We start from the raw sequence: 21,786 nt of genomic DNA, 5'->3' as shown, positions 1-21,786 counted from the left end.
GGTTTCTCACTGCCATGGATGGGGAAGGCTTTCACATATATTTACTTAGTAGAAAATAACATAAACCTACTTAAATAGTGAATCCAGGCAAGAATTGGGATCAAAACTTTTCAGAACCTTCTTTGTATCTAATGTGGACAAGCCTTCCTATGGGCTATCTCTGGGTTTCAGTCAAAAAGAAGGGATCAAGGAAGGGCCTGTTTATCCTATGAATCCATTCTTCCAAAGCTATACATTTATGGGCTACAATAATGATGTTCAGCTATGGTTGAAGGTTGATGAAAGAGACTAGGAGCTGATGAGACAACATACAAAAGCTATGTACAGGAGGTCCAGTCCAGGAAAACATTTTGGTTTAACCTTAAGCATGTGCTTAAGTATTTTGCTGTATTGTAGCCAGGGTGAGGGGAAGGTTAGCAGAGTTGTTAGGCTGGGGTGGTTCTTTTTGTCAGGCTGGTACAACTGTGGAATAGATCTGGAGATTTGGAGCTGTTGTCCACATTTGGGGGTTGTATTCACTAGTGAATGAGGCAGCGGAGTTCGCAAATCCCCTTTGCACCACTCTCTGGGCTTTGTGGCAGTGGAATGTTATTTCAGGTGACTGCTTTCCAGTTTCATAGTGGAAGACTGTTGTACCTATCACAATGTACCGTGGTGTTGATTTTATTCCCTGAAAGGGTTAACTAATTTCATTTCTCTGTTTTTACAATTTAATTCCTTTCATTTTCCATTAAGACTTGTAACACAAAACAGGCAGTGACAGGTAAGAGACACAATACTGTGCAAAGATTAGGAGTGAAATCCAGGTTCTGCTGAAGTCACTAGGAGATTTGTCAGGATTTTACTCTACTAGTTTAATCAGTTACAATATATTTGAGCAGATGTGAATTGGTGTAGCTCCATAGAAGTAAATGGAGTTCTGGATCCCCAGCTCAGGATCTGCTTAATTTATCTTTATCAGAAGTGTTTCTGTACCATATGGTCTAATGCAAATGAGATTATTTTCTTTGATATTGGTAGAGGATGGCATACTCTGTGTATAGGAAAATTGCTAAATTTGGTTGTAGAGAATGAGCCTGATATTTCTGCTGAATTAAAATAGGGTTCTTCAAGACAATTCTAAGCTGTGAGTTCAAAGGCTATTTTTAATAATATTTTACAGAAACTGGTGTAAAATAACAACTGTTTTTGCTGCTAAGAGAAAATAAGCCTGTGCACGGAAATCAAAAGAGAGAGTGTTTTGATGTGTAATATTTGTATCTGAGCCAGGGAGTGTTAACACCCTTTGGGTGGAGCAGGAATGCTATAGGGCTTATGAAACGGTCTCTTTATGTAGTATGGTTCTTGGTTACTATTGTACAGTTTCCAAAGCATATTTTTCAGGCAGCCTGTAATGTATGTTTCAGCGTACAATTAGATTATTTGCTGCTTTTCTTCTTTACCTTTTTGTGATGGAGTTGGAGTGTTTTGTGTTTGTTTTCTCCCAAAGAAGAAACTTGGGGCAAACCTGTCTTTGCATTTTGTGTGTGAGAGAGAGAGCGCATATAAGGAAGACTGTGTTCCTTCATAAGTTTTGCATTTCCAGCTCTTATAGCTTTAAGAGGCTTAATTCCATTACTGTACTCTCCCTGAAGCTTTTCATTGCTTCCCCTGATCAATCACAAACCCTGTTAGCAATACTTCTGGCTGCATTTTGTTTCAGGCTGAGGGAGCAGGGGCAAGAGGGCAATATTTTATTGGGATTTCATAAATCCATTTTCTTATCTGAGGTCCAGATTATATCTAACCCTGTCATGCCCATGCAGATATTATAAGGAATCTGCTTTCCTGACTGCATAGTTGCATTATAGCTACCAGAACCTTTTGTTCATATCTTTTGTAACAGACATGTCCTTTGCTGCTGCCCCCTGCAAGTGATATGGATGATACCTGTTGAAGGAAGTCGCAGCTTGGTCTGAGCTGCACTGAATTGCTTTTGCTAGTGATGCAGAGGGAGGATAAGAAATTCTCTTATTTTTGCTTCCACAGTACCCCTAACAAGTAAAAAGGCCAAAAAAAATGTATTTGTAACATGCAGAGATGATCTGAGCAGGGGCAAATCAGCATGTGTAGGGCCCTACCCCTGGACATGAGGAAGCCGGCGGCATATTCGGTGGTAGAGGGTGGTGAGCGGCTGGACACGAAGCTGGTGGCAGCGTGGAGTCACTGCATTGCTCTGCCTGGCTCCGTGGGGCCCAGGGAAGTCGCCCCAATTCACCCCCCTCCCCACCCAGTGATGGCCCTGGTAACATGTCAGCAAGGAGCTAGACATCTGAATATACTCAGAGCATCAATCTGTAGTCAGAATGTGCCACTTGTCAATTTAGAATTGTGCTTTAAATAGTAAAGGACACAAAGTAAAGTTTGAATTAAAAAGCAACTAAAGATCTACTGTGCTACTCCCCGCCCCCCTTGCAGGTCAGTCTGTGGGGAGGGAAGAGAGGGCAAATCTAGGCAGAGAGAGAAAAAATTATTGGGAGGTGCGCCCCTCCCCCCCCCCCCCCCCAAGCAGGTAAGTCTGTGGGGGAGGGGAGGGGCAGGGCAGGTCAAGGCCCCAGTGGTGAGGGAATGGCATGGGGAGGGAGGGAGCGGGGCACGGATAGGAGCAGGGGCTGGAGGGAGTGGGGGACAAGCAACAGAGGGCAGGGCAGATAGGATGGGGCCCACTCCCCCCAGCACCCACTCCTACCTGTGCCCTGCTCCCTTCCTCACCACTGGGGCCTCTATCTGCCCCCACCCCACAGTGGTGAGAGAGGGAGCAGGGGCAGGACCTGCACAGATGGGGCGCAGGACGGATCCACGAGTGGCTTATCTAGAGGGAGTGGGGAGGGGGGCATGCAGCCCAGGAGGGCATGGGGGGCAGTGGCAACACTGGAAACAGGACTACGGGGGGGCTGCAGGCACCCAAAAATTCACTGTAGCCTGCCCAACCCCCCCTCCCAGTGCTGCCACTGCCCAGCCTGAGCTGCCCCACTCCAGTTCTGCCTCCATCCCCAGCACAGTGCAGCTGACACAGGCCGTTCCCAGCTTGGGACTGGCAGCTCAAAGCAATAAAGCAGCAGTGGGACAGTGGCAGTGCTTGGCAGTGATGTCTTTTGTCCAGCACACAGCACAGCCGTGGCCCATGGTACAAACAGGCCCTAGCTTGCAGCGCAATTTGGGTGAAGCCCCCGGGAAGAGCCTGGCACCACCCCAGCCCACAGTGGCAGCTGGCTGGGCTGGCATGCAGATCTGGGGGCATACCCCTCCCCATGCTATCCCAGACTGCATACCCCCACTCCCCGTGCCCCCTGGACAAGTTGCTCACTGCTTTGTCCCACGCCCTGTCCGTGCAGGGCCTGCCCCTGCTTCAGCACCACTCCCTCTCACAGCTGCTGCAACCTCCATTGGTGCCCAGCATTTGGGGGGGGCATGTACCCCTCAAAATATCTGCACAGCAGAGGTGGCTCCTGCTGCAGGCTGGGCTTTGCACCTGGAGCCCCACTGCAGCTGGCCTGGGAGCAGCTTGACGCTACGTGCCTCCTGCCACTGGGCTGAGCCTCGTCCCCTGCCTGCCTGTCAGCGGGATGCACGTGGCATCGGGCCGCTCCCAAGTCAGCTGCAGTGGGGCTCCAGGTGCAAAGCCCAGCTTCCAGCAGCAGCTGCCCTGCCCTGCCCTGCACACAGATGGGGGTGGGGGGGAGGCATGTGCCCCCTGGGGCCTATGCTGGGGTGCATGTAGTGGTGGGAGCCCCCCCCAAACGCACCTGGATGGGTCATCGGGGCTTGCATCCTCCTTTGGCCTGGCCCAGTCGGTATCCCACTCACCCAGTGGTGGGGGGCACGGAAGGGGATTGTCCCACTCACCTGGCTAGGCCTGGCAGCAGGGGGCATGGCTCAACCCAGCCATGTGGGTCCTGCTGATCCTACCTCCCAGATTGTGTCCCGTCCCGGCTGCTCCCCATGTGCGTCTCACTGCTCCTGATTGTGGAGCCTCTGACAGTCAGTCTCAGTCTGTGGGGACTAGCCTCCCCAGACTCAGATCAGCTGTCAGGGGCTCCCTGATTGACCACTGCTCTATCAGGAATTATAAATGAAGGACTGAATGAATCATGAAAGTTTCCCAATACCCTTTTGATAGCAAATCAGTAATATTCCTTAGCAAAACAAAAAAGTCACCATCAACGTGGTAGAAATAGATAGCTTCTGCCTGCCTAACAACCTGATAGTAAAGACTTTTGCAGTTGGTTGTTTGCTTTCCTGCATCTTATCTCCACTATGATGGACTGAGGCACTTCAGACAACTTTATTAGAAAAACTAACCTTTGCAGTACTGAGTAAGCGTACCCACACGTTTCTAATTTACACTGCTGCACCTCTATACCCCATGCTGCCAGGGAACAAGCTGGATTTTCTTTTAATTTGATCCTGTAACATCTACTTGCCTGTGATGTAGACTTGTGTATAACATTGTATATTTTCATACATTTATTTAGCCAAAAGTATGTAACTTTGATTACTGTCTCAGAGAGAAGATGCAATTTCTCTTTTCTTTAGTAAACAAGATATACCTAAAAGGACTTTTGGGAAATTTTTAAGGGCAGAAAGATTCACGTGTCTAGTTAAGTGCAGCTGAATTTAGTGAAGTCAAATGGCAATATATGTTGTGGTTAAAAATGACTGATTTATATTTTTAAAGTACAGTAGAGTCAGTTATCTGGAAAGTCAATAACTGGAAGGTTTTGTATTAACCGTAAGCCTGCATTTGGGTTTTGCTTGTCAGTGAAACAACTGTGCATTGTTTGTTTACTAGTGCTTTGAGATTTTAAAATGTTATGTGGTACCATAGGTTTATCTCTTGTTGCTTTTTAATTGTTGTACACTACAATAATTAAAGTATAGTTTTCAGCAGTTCATACTGTGGTGTTTGATTATCCAGAATGATAGTGGCATTATTTATTCTGGATAAATAACATCCTGCTGTTACTCCATTCCAAGTCATGTTAATGGGTTATGTCACTTGAAAAATCTGAATTTTCTGGACCAAAAGATGTTTTGAAAGTGTCTGCAAAAACAATATTTGTGTTTGCAGGGACAGAAAGTGAAGTGAGGCCATAATCTTAGGATCTGATCCTGGAAAAGTTTTACATGTGCTAAACATGCTGTTGACCTCGCCTGTGACTGCACCCACAGTATATAAATTTAAGCTTGTGTGTAAATCTCTGCAAGAAAGGGACCTACTCAATAACCTGTCACAAGGATGTATGTTTCCATATCTTGGCTGCATCAAATCTGATCAGGGGGCAGAGCTTTCATCCAAGGGTTGGTTCTTAAAGTATCAGTATTCCTTTATATCCTGGAACATTTCTGGCACATGGACAAAACAAGCCCAAGTTCCCTGAATCTAAAATTAGGGCATGGACTCATCTCGGCCTTTCTCTATTGCTGGTTAATTAAGTTTTTAAATGCATTTAACCCTTTCAGTGAATTTAGTTAATTCCTGTAAGTATGGAGTCTGAGAAAATGGACAAATATTTTTCTTGCAAAGCTCTCTCCCTAACTCCTGAAGAGGATTTTTTTTCACAACTGTGAAGGAGAAGCTGTGACGTATTATTTGTGTCCCCCTCTGCACCTTTTCCAAACTTCCTCCTCAGAAGTACTTGCACCATCTTTTTGGTTGCAGTGAACTTTTTAGTCGGCTGCTTTTCAAGGAAAAGAGGAGTTGGGAAATTTGCAGATTTTTTTTTTTTTTTTTTTTTTACCTTCAGAGAAAGACAGAAACAAATAAGTTCATGCAGGAGCAGAAAAGAGAAGCTGTATACCTAGCATCTTTGGTTACAGTTGCATTTCCAGTTAAATACATCTTATCCAGATGCGGACAAATAAAAAATGAAACTGATGGCAATGGAAAACCTTGTATTGTTCAGATATAATATGTGTCCTGCATTAGTTTCACTTTCTTTCTATGTCTGGTGTAATTCTAGCGAGATCTTCATTGCTAGAGGTTATACTTTTTCAATTAAACTAGTGTTACTGAATATGTGCTGGTCAGCACATTGAATTCTGGAATTTCCATCTGTATTTTAATGTAGAGTGGCTGCTGCCATGTGTGCCAGGAGTACTGGGCCATCCATTCCTCTCTCCATTCTATGCCAGAATGCATACATCTCCTGTGTTTCTCTCCCCACAGACAGATATGTAGTCAAGCTGAGTGGATAGCCTGTCAAGCTCAGCCATTCTTTTTTAAACAAGGAGGTTAAGTGTCTTAATCTTATTAACATCTATAAAATGTATTTTGGTCTTCACCACTGAGAAAAGGGAAAGGCCAGCCTATCTCTGTGTCCCTTTAGGATAGAAGTGCATAGCAGAATGAGAGAAGAGATTGGGAACAATTTTATTTTCAGGTTTAATACTCTTAAACAGTAGCTGGCAATATTTCAGAGCCATGGGTTGAAACGATCCAGCTCAGGTCTGAAGGAGGTCGATTTTTCCGACCTGACTGCCACCACCACTGCTTTTACCTGTTCCCTGGTTGCAGCACAGGCGCAGCTCTCTACCGTCTGGCCTTGGTGCAGATCTTTTTTGCTTGGCTTTGCTCTGGGCAAAGCCCCCTGCTGCTGGAATGCTGTCAAAGCCTCACTGGCTCAGTGGGCTAGATCCAGTGGTTCTGTGGGCTGCATCTGGCTGACAGGCTGTATGTTGCGCAACGTTGCGCAACCCTGTACTATAAGAAGATGTAGTTAAAAATGAAGGGGGTCTTTTTGTTTGTTCGTTAGCCAGCCTCACCAAAATTTAACAAGGGCAAGTGCTCCTGTAAAATTGGTGATGTGTTTTAGTATAAAGGTCCTTTCATTAATATCTGAACAACCCCTTTGTACCCAGGTTACAATATTCCTAGTTGACTTGTGTCTGTTAGAGGTTGTCAGCATTGCACCCTTGACCCCTCCCATAGATATGAGCCAGGTAGAGCAAACACAATTTTTTCAGTGCCATTCCAGAAAGATTGGTGTTGATGCAGGCATCCCTATCCTGCTGCAGTGGGATGCCAGAAGTCAATGTAGCCTGCTTTTTGATAGGGTTACCATATTTCCAGGTCCAAAAACGAGGACACCTGTCACCTGTTTGGGGGGGGGGGTGACATGCCGGTGTCCTGCCCCTGCACATTCTGTTGCTTCTCACTGACAATGCACACCCCCGCCAGCCCTACTGCTGCCCCTCACTCCAGACCCACTGACCCCAGCCCTGTGAGTGCCCCTCACTCCCAAACCACAGTACCCTGCCCCCCACCCCTTGCTGGTGCCCCTTACTCCCCACCTGCAGTCCCCTGGTGCTGCCAGTGCCCTACACACCCAACTCACAGTCACCCATCCCATCCCGTCCCATGTGCCCCTCGCTCTTGATCTGCAGCCCCTGCCCCCCTCCCAACCTGGCAGTGTCCCTCACTTCCTACCTGCAGCCCCTGCCCCCCTGCTGGTGCCCCTCACTCCTGACCTGCAGCCCCCTGCCCTGCCCCCCAGCCCTGCTGGGGCCCCCCATTCCTGATCCGCAGACCCCTGCCCCACTCCCCCCCACCCCAGCCCTCAGGCCCAAGCAGCTCCCGCATTGTGCATGTGCCTATGCTCTTTCTGTCTCCCTCTCTCCCATGCACCTCTCTCTCTCTTTCTCTTTGTCTCTGTCTGTCTGTGGGGAGTATGTGACCCCCAACAGCCAATCACCTTGCCTGCTGCTCCCAGCCCCAAGCAGCCAGTCTGTCCGGGAAAACCCAGAGGGATGGTAACCCCAGGATTTGAGAGCGCTGCATGTTAAACATTTCCAGTTCTAGTTGCCATCTTAGGGATGTTCAAGACAAGCTAGAACTATCACTGGTCTCCCCTCTTGGTAGTATAGAATGGTGCCAAAAGACAAACCTGAAACTGTTTTTCTTGCACTTAACCTGAGCAAAGGTATTTAGACACTTAAAGACACAGGTGGGGCACTTGGTGTGGTAAACCAAAGTGCACAAGCATGCTGGGAACCCATCTGTCATTGCATATAAGCATTTTTCAGAATCCCACTAGGAGACTGTCTACATCTTTAGGTGTTCGTGTCCATTTGTAAATCTAAACCCTATATTTAGGGCTTGGAAAAAATGTAACTAAATGCTGCGTAGGAAAGGGGAGGTATTTGTGTGGGCGTTTAGTATTTTTCTAAAAAAGAAAAGTTCCTTTTTGCCCATTTACAGACTAAATAATAAAGGTTGGGGGAGGTGGGATGAGATGGGCAAGTTCTTTTACTGCAGCTTTCCTCAGTGTTACAGATGACTCAGGTTAGTTCCTGGTTTTCATTTGTTTGTTTTAAAGTAAAGCTGTTTCAGTCTGCCATGAGGCCAGCCTGGTGTTTAAAAAAGGGAGCTTTGCACTTCTGTGCTTTACTTTACTGTAAGTTTTCAAAGTTCTTTGAAAGCTTTAATTACTTGAGTGGCAAAAAATGAGTACCCATTATTTATGGGTTGATTGGTTTTGGGGGTTGTTTTTCTTTTTCTTTTCTTTTCTTTTCTTTTCTTTTCTTTTCTTTTCTTTTCTTTCTTTTTTTTTTTTTGGAGGGTTTGTTTTGTTTTGTTTTGTTGTTGTTTTTATTTTTTTGGTGAAAGTTCTCCCATCTAAAGTTTTGGGTACCAGTACAACCAAAAAATATGAGTCATCCTAGTAGGACTCCAAGACCAAACTGTACAACCCACTAAGCCCATTGTTTCAGAGTCTTGAAAAGAGAAGCAGCTTAACGTAAGAGCCAACAAATTCAGAATTTGACTTATGGAAGAAGGAAATTTCAGAGTTATAGGCTCTTTAAAAATGCCATACCACCCTCCACTACCTTTTGTTACCAGTACAGTGACCTTTTAAAAGATGAGGATGTGTCCAGTGTTTTATATTTTCTTGGCTTCTGTCTGAGATATTCAACAAATACTCTAGCACATATTAAATTCTAAATGCTAACAGAAGGCTTCCTGCTACCATGTGTACTTAGCTGTGTTGCACATCTTGTAAGTTTAAGATATATCTTTCAACAACATAAACAGAATTATATCAACCTATACACTTAAAAAAAATTATAACGTGATGACCAAGTTAACAGTACATAGAAACTTTTAACTTTTGCATTTCCTGATTTTGTTTACCATTTTAACTGTGCACAGTTGCCATAATACATTATTTTATTTTATCACTTTAACTGAGATAAGATAGTTCTGTGCTAACACTGTATTTTTGGTGTTGAGGAGTCGTTCATTTGCAGCCGTCAAAGAAACCACAACATTTTACCACAGTAGCTTGTGGTCATTGCTCTCCTGCAGAGAAAGAAATATCTAGAGTTATTTCTGAAAATGTTAAGCTCCATTTTCTATAGAAAAAATGCATTTTGAACATTGGTTCTGAGGAGCAAACACTAGGGTCAAAGGTTTGATTAACAGAGGTTTACATTAACAGTGGATGTTCTTACTCTTGTATGGAAATGTATCCCAAGAACACCCACACTCCCAACTGGACATTTTTAAGAAGGGGTATTTTTTGTTTTGCTTTCTGATAAATATGTCTTAAAGTAACTCTGCTTGTTAATCACTTTTGTGTGAATAAGTGGCACAAAAAGGAAGCAAGAGGGTCAAAGTGCAAAATACATCCAAGGCATGTATACAAATGGGAGAAGTATGGGGAATAAACAAGATGAGATGGAAGCTACAGCCAGTGAAAAGAACTATGAACTATGATATGATTGGTATCACGAAGACCTAGTGGGATGGCTCTTATGACTGCGATGTGAATGTTGAGGGTTACACTGTTTCAGAAGGACTGGATTGGGAGAAAAGATGGGGGTGCTGCTTTGTGTATCAGAAACACATACACATGTTCCCTAGTTCAGGAGGAAGAAAACAAAGCAGAATGCATTTGGGTGACAATGTAAGGTGAAAGACTTGGCACTGATATAATGGTGGGGATTTATTATAGGCCACCTAATTAGGAGGAGGAGGTGGATGAGGCACTGTTCGAGTAGGTGACAAATCTATCCAAAAGCTGTGGGATGGTACTGATGGGAGACTTCAGTTTACCTGACCAACAGGGAAGAACTGGTGGAAGATGTGAAGGTGATGGGCAACTTGGGAGGAAGGGATCACGATACGTTAGAATTTCAGATTCTGACAAGGAAAGCATGAGGTCAGCAAAATTAGGATGCTACATTTAGAAAAGGTGGATTTCATCCAACTCAAGTAGCTAATAGGCATGGTGTCCTGGGAGGATAGATTGAAGGATAAAGGTGCCCAGGAGGGCTGGAAGCTTCTAAGGGGCACAGCATTGGAAGCCCAACAAGAAACTGTCCTGGTACCATAGAAGCACAAGAATGGTATGAGACCAGTGTGGCTGCAGAAGGAACTTCTGAAATGCCTCAAATGCAAAAGAAAACCATACAGGCAATAGAATAATAGGCTTGTCACCAAGGATACATAGCAGGTAATAGCAAGAACCTGCAGTGACAAAATTAGGAAGGCAAAGATGAAGAAAAAGCTGCCCCTGGCAAAGGAATAGGAGAGGTTCTACAAGTATGTTGGCCAGAACAGAAGGACTGAGGAAGCTGTGGGTCCTCTGTTAATAAGCCAGGGAGAACTCTTACCTGAGGATGTAAAGAAGATGGAACTACTCAACAGCTACTTTGCCTCAGTCTTCACAAAAAAAATTAAGCTGCCAAACGTGTAATAGGAATTATCTGGATAAGGAAGGGGGCCAGCTGAGGGAGGAGATAACAAAAGAGATGGTCAGAGAGCTTTTGTTGGGTCTGAATGAACTAAAGGCAGCAGAGCCAAAGATCTTGGAGCCATTGGCAATGATCTTCATGAAGTCATGGAAGGTGGGTTAGGTACCAGAGTACTGGAAAAGGGCCAGTGTAGTGCCCCTAGGCCTGGCTGCGTGGAGTTTTGGGGTAGCTATAGCCCCCCACTCCCTCCCAAGCCTCCTCCTAGTGCATCCCCTGCTGGCAGGGTGGGTGCAGAGCTGCTCCAGAGAGCTTCTTGCGGCAGTGACAGTGTGGTCCAGAACCAGGGCAGAGCAGCGATCTGCAGCTTGCATGCTCCAGGCAGGGGCATGCAGGCTGTAGATCACAGCTCTGCTCCATTTCTGGACCACACTGTCACTGCTGCAAGATCCCACCTGGGCTCTGAAGCAGCTGCGTGCCCTGCTGCGTGCCCTGCTAGCATTGCTGGGGCCAGTCTGTGCAGAAACCCTGGACTCACGCTATCACAGCGTGGCTGCTGCTGGGGTCTTCATGAAAATTGGCCCAGCCATATGAGCAGGGGCTGCTGGGAAATAAGGGTCTGGCCACTGGCCAGATCTGCCATTTTGCCCACCCTTGAGTTAGTTAGCTTCACATCAATACCTGGGAGGTTACTGGAGCACATCCTAAGGAAAGCCATTTGCAAACATCTTGAGGAGGAAAGGCTGATTGCAAGCAGCTAGCATGGATTAATGAAAATCAAATCTGATCTCCTTTGACAGAGTAAATGCTTGGGTGGATATAGTGTATCTGGACTTCAGCAAAGCTTTTGGCAAGGTCCCACATGACCTTCTTGTAAACAAATTGGAAAAATGTGAGCTGGATAAAACTACTACAAGGTGGATATATAACTGGCTCAATAAAGAGTAATTATTAATGGGTCCATATCAGAATGGCAGGAGGTTTTGAGTGGAGTCCCCATAGGGGCCTGTCTTGAGCCCAGGGCTGTTCAATGTGTTTATTAACAATTTGGATGCTGGCATAGAAAGCTTCTTGAGCAAGTTTGCAGATGACATGAAACTGGGAAGGATTGTGAACATGTCGGAAGATGCAAGTGCAATTCGAAAGGATCATATTGGAAAGTTGGGCTAGAGCTAACAGGATGAAGCTCAATGTGCGCAAATGCAAGGTGTGCTACACCTCAAGAGGAATAATCAAAAACACAAATACAAAATGGGGGATACCTGGCCGGATAGCAGCTCTATGGAAAAGGATCTAAGAGTCTTGGTGAATCACAGACTCGATATGAGTCTGCAGTGTGATGCAGTGGCACAAAAGGCAAATACGGTTTTGGGCTGCAGTGGTAGAAGCATTAGGTGCCAGACACGGGATGATAGTGCCTCTCTACTTGGCACTAGTTAGGCCTCATCTGGAGTACTGTGTGCAGTTCTAGGCTCCATATTTTAAAAAGGACATGGAGAAATTAAAGAGGGTCCAGAGGCAGGCAACAACGATGATCAAAGGTTTGAAGGGCAAGTCATTCAATGAGAGGCTGAAGGACCTGTCATGTTCAGCTTGCAGAAAAGGCGCTTAAGAGGGGACGTGATAGCAATCTTCACATACTTGAAAGGCTGCCATAAAGAAGAGGGAAAGCACCTTTTCTCTCTTGCTTCAGAGAGGACATGAACCAATGGCTTGAAGTTGCAGCAAAGTAAATTTTAAATTGGAAATATCTGGAAAAATGTCTTCACTATTAGAATAGTGAGACATTAGAATAGACTGCCTAGGGAAGTTATGGACTCTCCATTACTGGAGGAGTTGAAGAAGAGGTGGGATAGCCACTGCTCCAGGATGATCTAGGTGTAGCTATGCCTATTTACTACAATGGGTATTTCCTATGCTTCTGGGCTTCACTGGTTGCTCCCACACAACCCCTTCCTTTTTTCTGCTATATGTGTCAGGGTATTTTGAAGCCTCCCTAGAGGTTAAGGCTGGGGACTTCAACTGGTGTATGCTGATTTTCCTGTTAGGAGCAAAACCAGAGGTTCCTGGTTAACGGGTCTTGCCCCTCTGCTCAGGGTCAGACCAGTCGCCATATTTGGGGTCAGGAAGGAATTTTACTACAATGTCAGATTGGTATGGACTGTGGGGTTTTTGCCTTCCTCTGTAGTGGGGAGTATGGCCCGCTACCTGGGATCTCTTGAGCGTATATTGACAACAGTTTATAGAAGCAGGACATTGGCTGCTGTATTTCCCCTGCTTTACCTGTGACAGGTTAGGGTTTAGGTCTATGTTGTGTTAGGGTTGAGGATAACCGTATGCAGAGTTTAGATCGGGTTGAGGGATGGGAGAGAATTATATCGGGCAGAGGACCGCTTACTGAGTTTTGGCAAGCCATTGAGGGCCTCATGACAGGCAGCCAGGGGCAGATAAATATAAATTTTCTAAATTTTTAGGGTTTCCACGAGCCGGATAGAATGGTCTGGTGGGCCACATCTGGCCCACAGGCTGCATTTTGCCCACCCTTGGTTTAGATTATGGTTGTATGGGATGGTTTGGGATAGGGGTGATTCTGCCTCAGACAGGGGGTTGGACTAGATGATCACTGGAAGTCCCTTCCAGCCCTACTTCTTTGACTCTATGATTAGTCTAATTTCTGTGGACTTTCTGTGCTGTCAGTGGCAGGCACCAGTTCTCCACTAGAAGGCCATTACTTTGGAGAAGAGGAAAGAAGCATTGAAGCACCTAGAGAAAGCAGCAGAGCAGACAACTGGGGGTATTCCTCTTGAGTGAGGGGAAAGTGAGAGAGCCAGAACTCTTGTTTTTCATGGCAAACAAGACTATCTCTTCTTCTGCACTGGTGGTGTTAAGCAGCTTTTCTGGCCTGTGCTCTGAAAAGGAATTTAATAGTGCTTCCTAATGACAGCAAATTCTTCTTCCAGCTCAGAGCATCCCCAAGTGCAGTTTGCTGCTGCTTCTTTACAGATCTGTTCTTCCTCTTTGCCTCTTGGGTGATTAGTCTAAGAAAAGTAGGTCTGACATTTTGTCTTGATTCTTTGGGTTTATAAGGAAACGCATACAGTACGTCCCAATGGTAAGTGTGAGTGCCCAAGCTTTGAACATTGATTATGCTGGAGGGCTGCACCAAATGTATATACATATTTGGGTACAGTGGTATAAAGCAGTGATACCTAACCTTTTTCCCTGGTGGACCAGGAAGGCAGTGCCTAGTCCATCCATTGGCTGGATCTGACTGATGCTCTAATATGAGTTCTTAGACAGGTGCGGCAGGACCCCATCTGGCCACATGGAAGGACTTGGGGTCAGCCTGGCCCTGATTCAGCCCTGCAGTGGGAAAGGAGTGTGGTCTGGCCTAAGTTCAGCTGTGGGGGAGGAGCATGGTCTGGCACCAATCCAGCTGTGCGCGGGGGTAGAGGTAGTGGCCGGGCCCCAATTCAGCCCCATAGGGGGAAGCAGGCATGGCCTGGCCCTGATCTGGCTGTGCTGGGGGAGGGGACCTGAGAATTTGACAGGGAGGGAGGCTGGCAGTATTAATGGCCACTGCTTCCTTGGTGCCAAATTTCCTGACTTCTGGGGAACCCCATGGCCAGATGCAGTAGCTCTGCAGGCCACATGGATCAGAGGCTGAGCACCCCGATAGAGGAAGGCACCCACCATTTTTATTGCTTGTCTCATATCTTCTGGGCCAGATGAAAGGAAATTACTTGGGGGGAGGGGGAGGGGTTAACTAGTAATAAAAAATGTCTAGTTGCTCTGCTTTGGCTATATGCTGCAGTTGCAGGGAGATGGAGCCTTGCTGGGTAGAGCAGTGAGCCTGGAAGGGGGCTATTTTTGAGGATCTCCTTCGTTGTGTCCTTTTAGTATATGTAAAACATGCCCTTAACACATTTCAGAGAGATTTCATTTAGGCTTCACTCCAAACACGTATATAATTTCTATCACACAATATTCAGTGCATCTGCCCTGAGTCAAGTTTAAGATATACTGAGAACTGTGCAGTGTTCCCTTGATGTTCTTCATGGACACCACATACATATTGTTACTGTGGGGCAGACTTAGCCTGCTTTGCTATGACTCATACAACAGTTTTGGTGGCTGGTCTGACATGAAGGCTGAGACTTTGCATGTGAATTCAGCTATTGTCAGTTTCTAGAGTTTTGGTTATTTTATTCATAGCTGAACTGAATCTGAAAGGTGGCTAAGTACTCACAGCCGTTTCTAGGTTTTTTTAGAATTTCTAACTGCGAAGAAAGCCAAAGGTTGAAATTTTTTTGGCCTGCTCTGCACAGCAATAAATAAACTGATAATATGTTTGCTAAGAGATTAGTGTGAATATGCTTGTTTTACGTTTGTAGTTCCATTCTCTAAGCATATCAAAGGGACTTATTGTGCTCTCAGGTTTTGAACACAATTCCCCATCAGTTTCAGGAAATCTATCTCCTTTGGGCAGTGAGAGGAAACCTTGAACATTTTTCTTCCTCTTGCACTGGGTGTGGAGTTCTTAATTGTTAGGCTGCTTGATATTAGTAATCCCACAGGAAAAAGAACAAACCAATTTAATGTCAGTGGTGTCTACTTTAAAAAGTATACCTGGCCACACATTTGGAAGTGTGAGGAAGATCAAATATTGTATGTTTTAAGAATAGTGGAACCCGAGATTATGTAGAAAGAAAAGGGGAATATGTAGGATGGCAAAATGAAGAAAAAAAAAAAAAGCAAGTCAAAATCCCTGAGTATGAGTGTGATTGCAGCTCCCTAACAACGGGTTTAGTGTGACTCTAATCTGTAATCTCCTAGATAACATGATTATTGGCACCTTCAAAGATACCTAAAATTGGTTAATATTTCTAAAGCTTTATGTAGCAAGTTGAAGACTTTGCCCTTTGATGTCAATAATTTACAGGTATATGCAATAAAATTACATCAGTGTTACTTTGCAAAAGAAGTGGAATTGGGTCTGAACTGAGTGACACTTCATACTGAGAAGCAGCTGAGAGGCTTGGCAAGCATTGGTCTTTCTGTGGTATTAAATTGTAAAATTGTAGTTAAAAGATCAAAAATTAGATGGCTGAAAGAGCTGGCAATGGAGTGTGGAAAGACTTGCCACTCAGGTAGTTAAATTTGTTATTGGATGGCTGTTCTGTGAATTACTGTAATGTAAAATGTGTTGGTAATCTCAGTCAGGTCTGTACTTACAGAAACAGCTGCACCCAAGGAGGCTGAGGCCACACACACAAAAAAGTTGCTTACAATTCTTTATAGTGGCAGAAAGAACGGTCTGATGTTCCCACAGTCATGTTAAAAAAAACCCAACTTTTTTCATTTATTTTGTTCAAGGTATTTCTCGTACCTGTTCTGGCAAAAGAACTTTTGCTACTGTAAGCTCTGTCACCATAAGAGAGTTTGCAGGTGCAGCTGTATTAGGCACCCTTCTCTAGTGCAGTCTGAATTGTTGTTTCAGTCTTAGAGGTGGCCCCACTACCAAGTCAGAGTTGAGACGAGGGACAGTTTGCAGCTGTCGCTGCCTGTGCTGAACCTGTTGAGTGGATATGTCTCGGGGGTGGTCATTTTGATGTTTCTTATAAGCACTATGTTCCCAAATTTTTCTTATAGTTTTATCTTGTTTTGATAAGACAAAAATCTTCATTTTTTTTAATGTTGTCCCTTGTTTTGTTCTTCTAATGCAGGTAACCATGCCTGTGGAAAGAATGCGGATGCGCCCCTGGCTGGAGGAGCAAATAAATTCTAACACAATACCAGGGCTAAAATGGCTAAATAAGGTAATGTGTGTGCATGTTTGTTAAACAACTACTTTACAACAGAATCTGAGACTTGGTGGAATAAATCTGATTCTCGCAGCTTCCACTGAAGCAAAGAAACGAGGGCGGGAAAAGCCAAACTGCTCTTGCTCAACCTGTTCTTCTAGCTCTGTGTTCAGGAGTTGAGGTGCAATTTTTGCTTGTTAAGCCAGTGGCTCTTTTTAAAGCATTTTCTCCCATTGCTCTTTTTCTGAGAGCAGGTGGTATGGAAATCTCTGCTTTAAACTAGGAACAGAGTGATAAGCCAAGCAGTTGCAGTGAGACTGGAAGAGAATGCTGCAGCTCAGAAGAGCAGTCTCCTCTGCATTAGCCGCTAGGCCTGCGTGAATAGGCAAGTATTTGATTCAGATTCGGAGGACAGTGATTCAATTTGGAGATTCAGATCACTGTCCCAAATCAGTTCAGCTGAATTGGCTTCGGAAGATTTGGCGATGATTCAGAGAGATTTGGTGATTCGGATCTTCCAGGGAGAGGCAGGCACAGCCAGGTGGCTCCTCTGTCTGTGCCTGCCTCTCCCCAAGTGGGGGGAGCCTTGGGAGAAGATTCCATCACCCAGCCAGCTCCAGCCTAGTCCTGGCACTTAAAAAAACCCAAACAAACAAAAAAACCCCCGCACTCACCAGCTGCAGCAGTGGGGATCAGGGCCTCTGGGTGCTTGGGGGCAGCAGGGATTGCTCCCCCCGCCTGACACCCATGCAGCAGCTGCCCTATGGCGCGGGTCTAGCGTGGCTTGGCAGGGAGTCATGCACTGCATGGGAGCTGGGGCTGAGTGCTGCTGGGCTCCACGTGACTGCTAGAGCCACACCAGCTCCTGGACAGTGTGTGGCGTTCTGCCGTGTTATGCTGCACCCACACCATGAGCTGCTGAGAGGGTGTCAGGGTGTGGAGGCTGCTGAGAGGGTGTCAGGTGTGGAGGCCGATAACTGCTGCCCCACACTGTCCTGTGCTCTGCAGGGGGTCTGCCACGAGCCCCCAATCGCCAGTGCGTGACTGCTAGAGCCACACCAGCTCCTGGACAGTGTGTGGCGTTCTGCCGTGTTATGCTGCACCCACACCATGAGCTGCTGAGAGGGTGTCAGGGTGTGGAGGCTGCTGAGAGGGTGTCAGGTGTGGAGGCCGATAACTGCTGCCCCACACTGTCCTGTGCTCTGCAGGGGGTCTGCCACGAGCCCCCAATCGCCAGTGCTGGAGAGTGCCGGGCTTTTTTTTTTTTAAGTGCCCAGGGCGGGGGCCAGACACAGCAGCCATGGGGGCTTCTCCCACAGCTCCTCTGGTTGTGCCTGCCTCTGCCCTGGCATGGGGAGCCTTGGGGGCTATGCCCTCCTGCTGCTTGCCCAGCCAGCATGGGCAGGTGTGGGGGACGCGATGCAGGCGTGGCTTGCTCCAGGTGGCAGCAAGGCATAGCCCCCATTCTCAGCGCTGCTGCACCTGTATCAGCACTGGTAGCAGGGGCTATGCCCTGCTGCTGCTTGCTCCCTTCCTCCTGGGCCAACCTCACCCTCATCCTGCCCCCCATCTCCCTGCTTCAGCTGGGCAAGCAGCAGCAGGGCAGAGCCCCTGTTCCCAGTGATGCCCCACCTGCATCCCGCACCAGCTGCCCCTCTCCCTGAATAATGCACCCCCCCGCCCCGGCTGGGCAGCTTATCTCAGCCCCAGTCCCAATCCCTCCGTCCCCCAGCCCCAGCAGACTTAGGCAGCTGTCAGCTTCTTGTTTAATCTATGGCTGAATCTCCAAATCGGCCAAATCTTTTTCCAAAGCTTTTCTGAATCCAGTTCAGATGCTTCAAATCGATTCAGAGCCTTTACTTGGTCTCCCAATTTGATTCGGATTTGGAGATTCGGTCCCCGAATCAGGCCGAGTCTCCTCCGAATTGAATCAGCCACTGATGCTTCTCACAGCCCTATTAGCCACTAAGCTGATATATGTACTGGTACTTACTGCTCCCCACTTGGTGCTCAAATACTTACTTGAATTCATTGCTTCAGGGAGCATTGCAGAACCTAGAAGGATAATGAATATCTTCCCATACAAGGCCCAACCCAGCATTCCTTACTTATTTGGGACTCTCAGCAGGAGAGATTGTAGATGCAGGCTCCAGAATGTTGGAGCAAATTATTTTTATTAAGGCATTGTTTTATTAAGACAATTACAAAAAATTCAAAATACATTTGAAATAAACCCCCCCACAGTTACACCACATGGGCTCTTTAAACTGTTATAATTAATTCCCTGCTTCAAAAAGCACAAAATAGGTTCCCCCCAACAACAAAATACTATTGCATCATTGAAGTGTATGGTTAAGATCAACTATATATTCTGATTGCATAGGAATATAGGATTTGTTGTTGTAGATCAGACACTGGTCCCTTTAGTCTGGTATACTACGTCTACTAATGAATGATGCTCATGTGATCATGTTATGAGTTAATATATGCTAATTAACTTCTATGTTTTGAAACTTAGCTTGCATAGGTCGAAGTGCTAGTAGTTATGAAATTACATGGTATAATTTTTTTTCCTAAGTAGTGAATTCCATCAGGTAAAATAAATATTTTATCTATTCCCAAATTGGTTGCTCTGTAATTTTTAGTGGGCACTGGTAATAGGCCTAGGCAAGAGGAACAGTCAGTTTTGTCCCTTTGTAATTTAAATACTATATTCTGGTCTTCTACTTTGGTGTCATTGAGCGCGTCTACACAAGACATTTACTGCAGAGCTGCCTAATTAGCTGCACAGTGAATGTTTCAGCATCTACATGTGTGGCCCTGTTAGGCTGTGGTAAACAAATGCATTCTGCGGCAGATTTAGCATTTGTAAATACAAGTAATATCCTGCTGCAGATTTTTTTTTTTTCATGTGCAGCAACACATTTGTAGCTGGTGACGCATTTGGCTGGTGCTCAAGGGTGCTTCAGTGCAGGGGCTGCCTGCTGGCTAGCCCCTCCGCAGCATGCTGAGCTTGGGAGGAGCAGCTCTGGGCTGGCAAGCTGACTCCCAGGGCTCCTCTGCCAGCCACAGCTGCTATGACTCAGCTCAGCGTGCTGTGGTCCTGGGTGAACGTTCAAGCGGTGTGCCTGGGAGCAATAAACTCCGGAAATAAGCGTTGGAGTTTATTGCTTCTCATTAATTGCACGTGTAGATGTGCCCAGTACTTATGTCATTTTTTTTATACTTGAGAGAAAGTGTCCATGTCTGGACATTTGCTTTCCTACAAATCTTTCTTAAAAGGAGGCAGTGCCTATAGGACATGATACTCTAGATGTAGGCATTTCATTGTTCAAGTACAGTGCTGTAGCAGTTTTTTCTTCTCCATGGTTGCATGCTTCTCTCTCTCTCTCTTTTTTTTTTTAATACTCCCCAAAACCACATTTCTTCCTTTTTGCTCTGCATTTGGAAGACTTCACCATCCAGCTAATTGAGGGGTGTCAAACTCAATATGCTCCCTGGGCTGGATGTACAAGTACGAGTGGCCGAGTGCTGGGCCACTGGCTCTCAGACTAGCAGCATGCAGCAGCAGGAGCTGCCTCCACCCTTCTCCCCATGCCCCTTGGATGAGCCACGGCTCCATCCCACACCTGCCTTGCCCTGCCCTGCCCCAGCCCCACTCCTCCCTTACCATGGGGGCCTTGATCTGTGCCATGCCCTCTTCCCTCCCCTTCCACAGCACCAGACTTACCAGCTGCACAGAAATTGGATTGGTATCAGCCGATATGCCTCCTTAAAAATCGGCTATCAATGTTGGCCCCCAAAATCTCTATCGGTGCACCCCTAGTGGTAGGAGTCTGAGCGTGGTAGTGCCAGTTGAACGGTGATGGTGACATGAGCTAGAGCAGGGCTTGGGTGGCTGTAAAGCGAGTGACGTCTATACCTGCACGTCCCTCCTTCACCCTCCCTGCTGCCAACAACCATGTCCATTGGGGCCGAAGGACCCTGAATTCTGCTGCAGGCTACACCCCACAAGCCTTGTCTTAAACTTCCGAAAGCCTGCCAGACTACTGTTGGGCCAGGTGGAACAATTCTGTGTACCACAGACAGACCTAGGCTAATTGGTTCCTATATGTGTTGGTCAGTATATTCTGTAGTTGAGAGTCCATCCCCACATCAGGGTAGATTGTAAAGCACACTATCAAATTGCTTTAATGCTAGCAACAATTCAGTATAGATCAAGATATTATGATTGATATCTGCCTTGGTGCAGATAATAAACCGTTTGATCACAGTTTCTGTTGGTAAAGAATTCTTTGTCCCATGATAACTTGCTATACAACTGGGCATGTGTTTTCTTGGAAATAATGTATTTTGAATTTGAATCCTTTTCTAAAGCAGAGGGCCAGGATATGTGGCCTGTTCTGTTATGTAGCACTCTGATATTTCCCCAAAACTTCAAATACTTACAAAGTTTCATCTTTTAGAGTTAAATGGTCTACTTACCCCACCTCTTAAGTGTTTCTGTTTAAAACTGATTACTCCAACAATGAGTCATCAAACCAAAACCAGTTGCTATATTTAGTGTCAATCCCAACCATAAATGAGGCCATGCCTCATTTGGAATCTCCGATACAGTATCACGTGCACCCACAACTTTGTTTATACACAGACCAGCTATGGAAGCTGAGGGGTTTAGGTTTTGGTTTTTTAACCATAGTTCTGCAAAGATGGTTTACAGTGAGAAAAAAGAAAGAAACTGGTCAAAATTAGCAGGATGTTTGCTATAATAATACCCAAGTTTTAAGGCTTATAAAATATACAGCCAAAAAAGTTCAATTTCTTGTGAATACTGTTAATTTTTTTTCTGCCCGATTTCAAACTAACATGACTAATAACTATCTTTCTCTTCTGTTGAGATAATAGGGGAGCCGGCCATGGAGCATAACTATCTGATATGGCAGAGCTAGGGGAAGGGCACTGGTCCCTTATGCAGTGGGAGAGGCATGGGACTGGGAGTGGTCTGAACATCTGGTATAGGAGGAGAGACCGGAAGTCTTGGCTCAGTGTGTGTATTGGGATATTACCACAAAGACAGATTTAGCTTATTTAGAACTTGCCCTTGTGCCCTCTATTTAAGAAAGTGCTGACCTCATGCTCAGTTATCTGTTTCTAGAGTTTTGTACCATGAAAGAGCAATAAGTCTTTAACATGATTTTGCTTTTCCAGCTTGTTGCAGAATTTTAAGCATTGGATTCCTCTTTTCCTT

At 45.7% G+C, this 21,786-nt stretch overlaps 1 protein-coding gene across 6 annotated transcripts in view; it reads left to right on the top strand.

Moving 5' to 3' along the window:
- IRF2 (interferon regulatory factor 2) overlaps nucleotides 1-21,786 on the top strand; it is a 69,049-nt gene that overhangs the window by 13,767 nt on the left and 33,496 nt on the right. For all 6 annotated transcript variants that reach the window (XM_006026605.3, XM_006026604.3, XM_025207574.1 and 3 more), the window contains exon 2: nucleotides 16,461-16,553. In XM_006026605.3, the coding sequence (XP_006026667.1) occupies nucleotides 16,467-16,553 (87 nt within the window). In that variant the 5' untranslated portion in view covers nucleotides 16,461-16,466. The remainder of the gene's footprint in view (nucleotides 1-16,460; nucleotides 16,554-21,786) is intronic.

Source organism: Alligator sinensis, unplaced genomic scaffold (assembly GCF_000455745.1).
Source record: "Alligator sinensis unplaced genomic scaffold, ASM45574v1 scaffold354_1, whole genome shotgun sequence".
In the NCBI taxonomy this organism is placed as follows: domain Eukaryota; kingdom Metazoa; phylum Chordata; order Crocodylia; family Alligatoridae; genus Alligator; species Alligator sinensis.
Note: the sequence above shows the minus strand (reverse complement) of the source record. Positions and strands in the feature narration are given on the sequence as shown.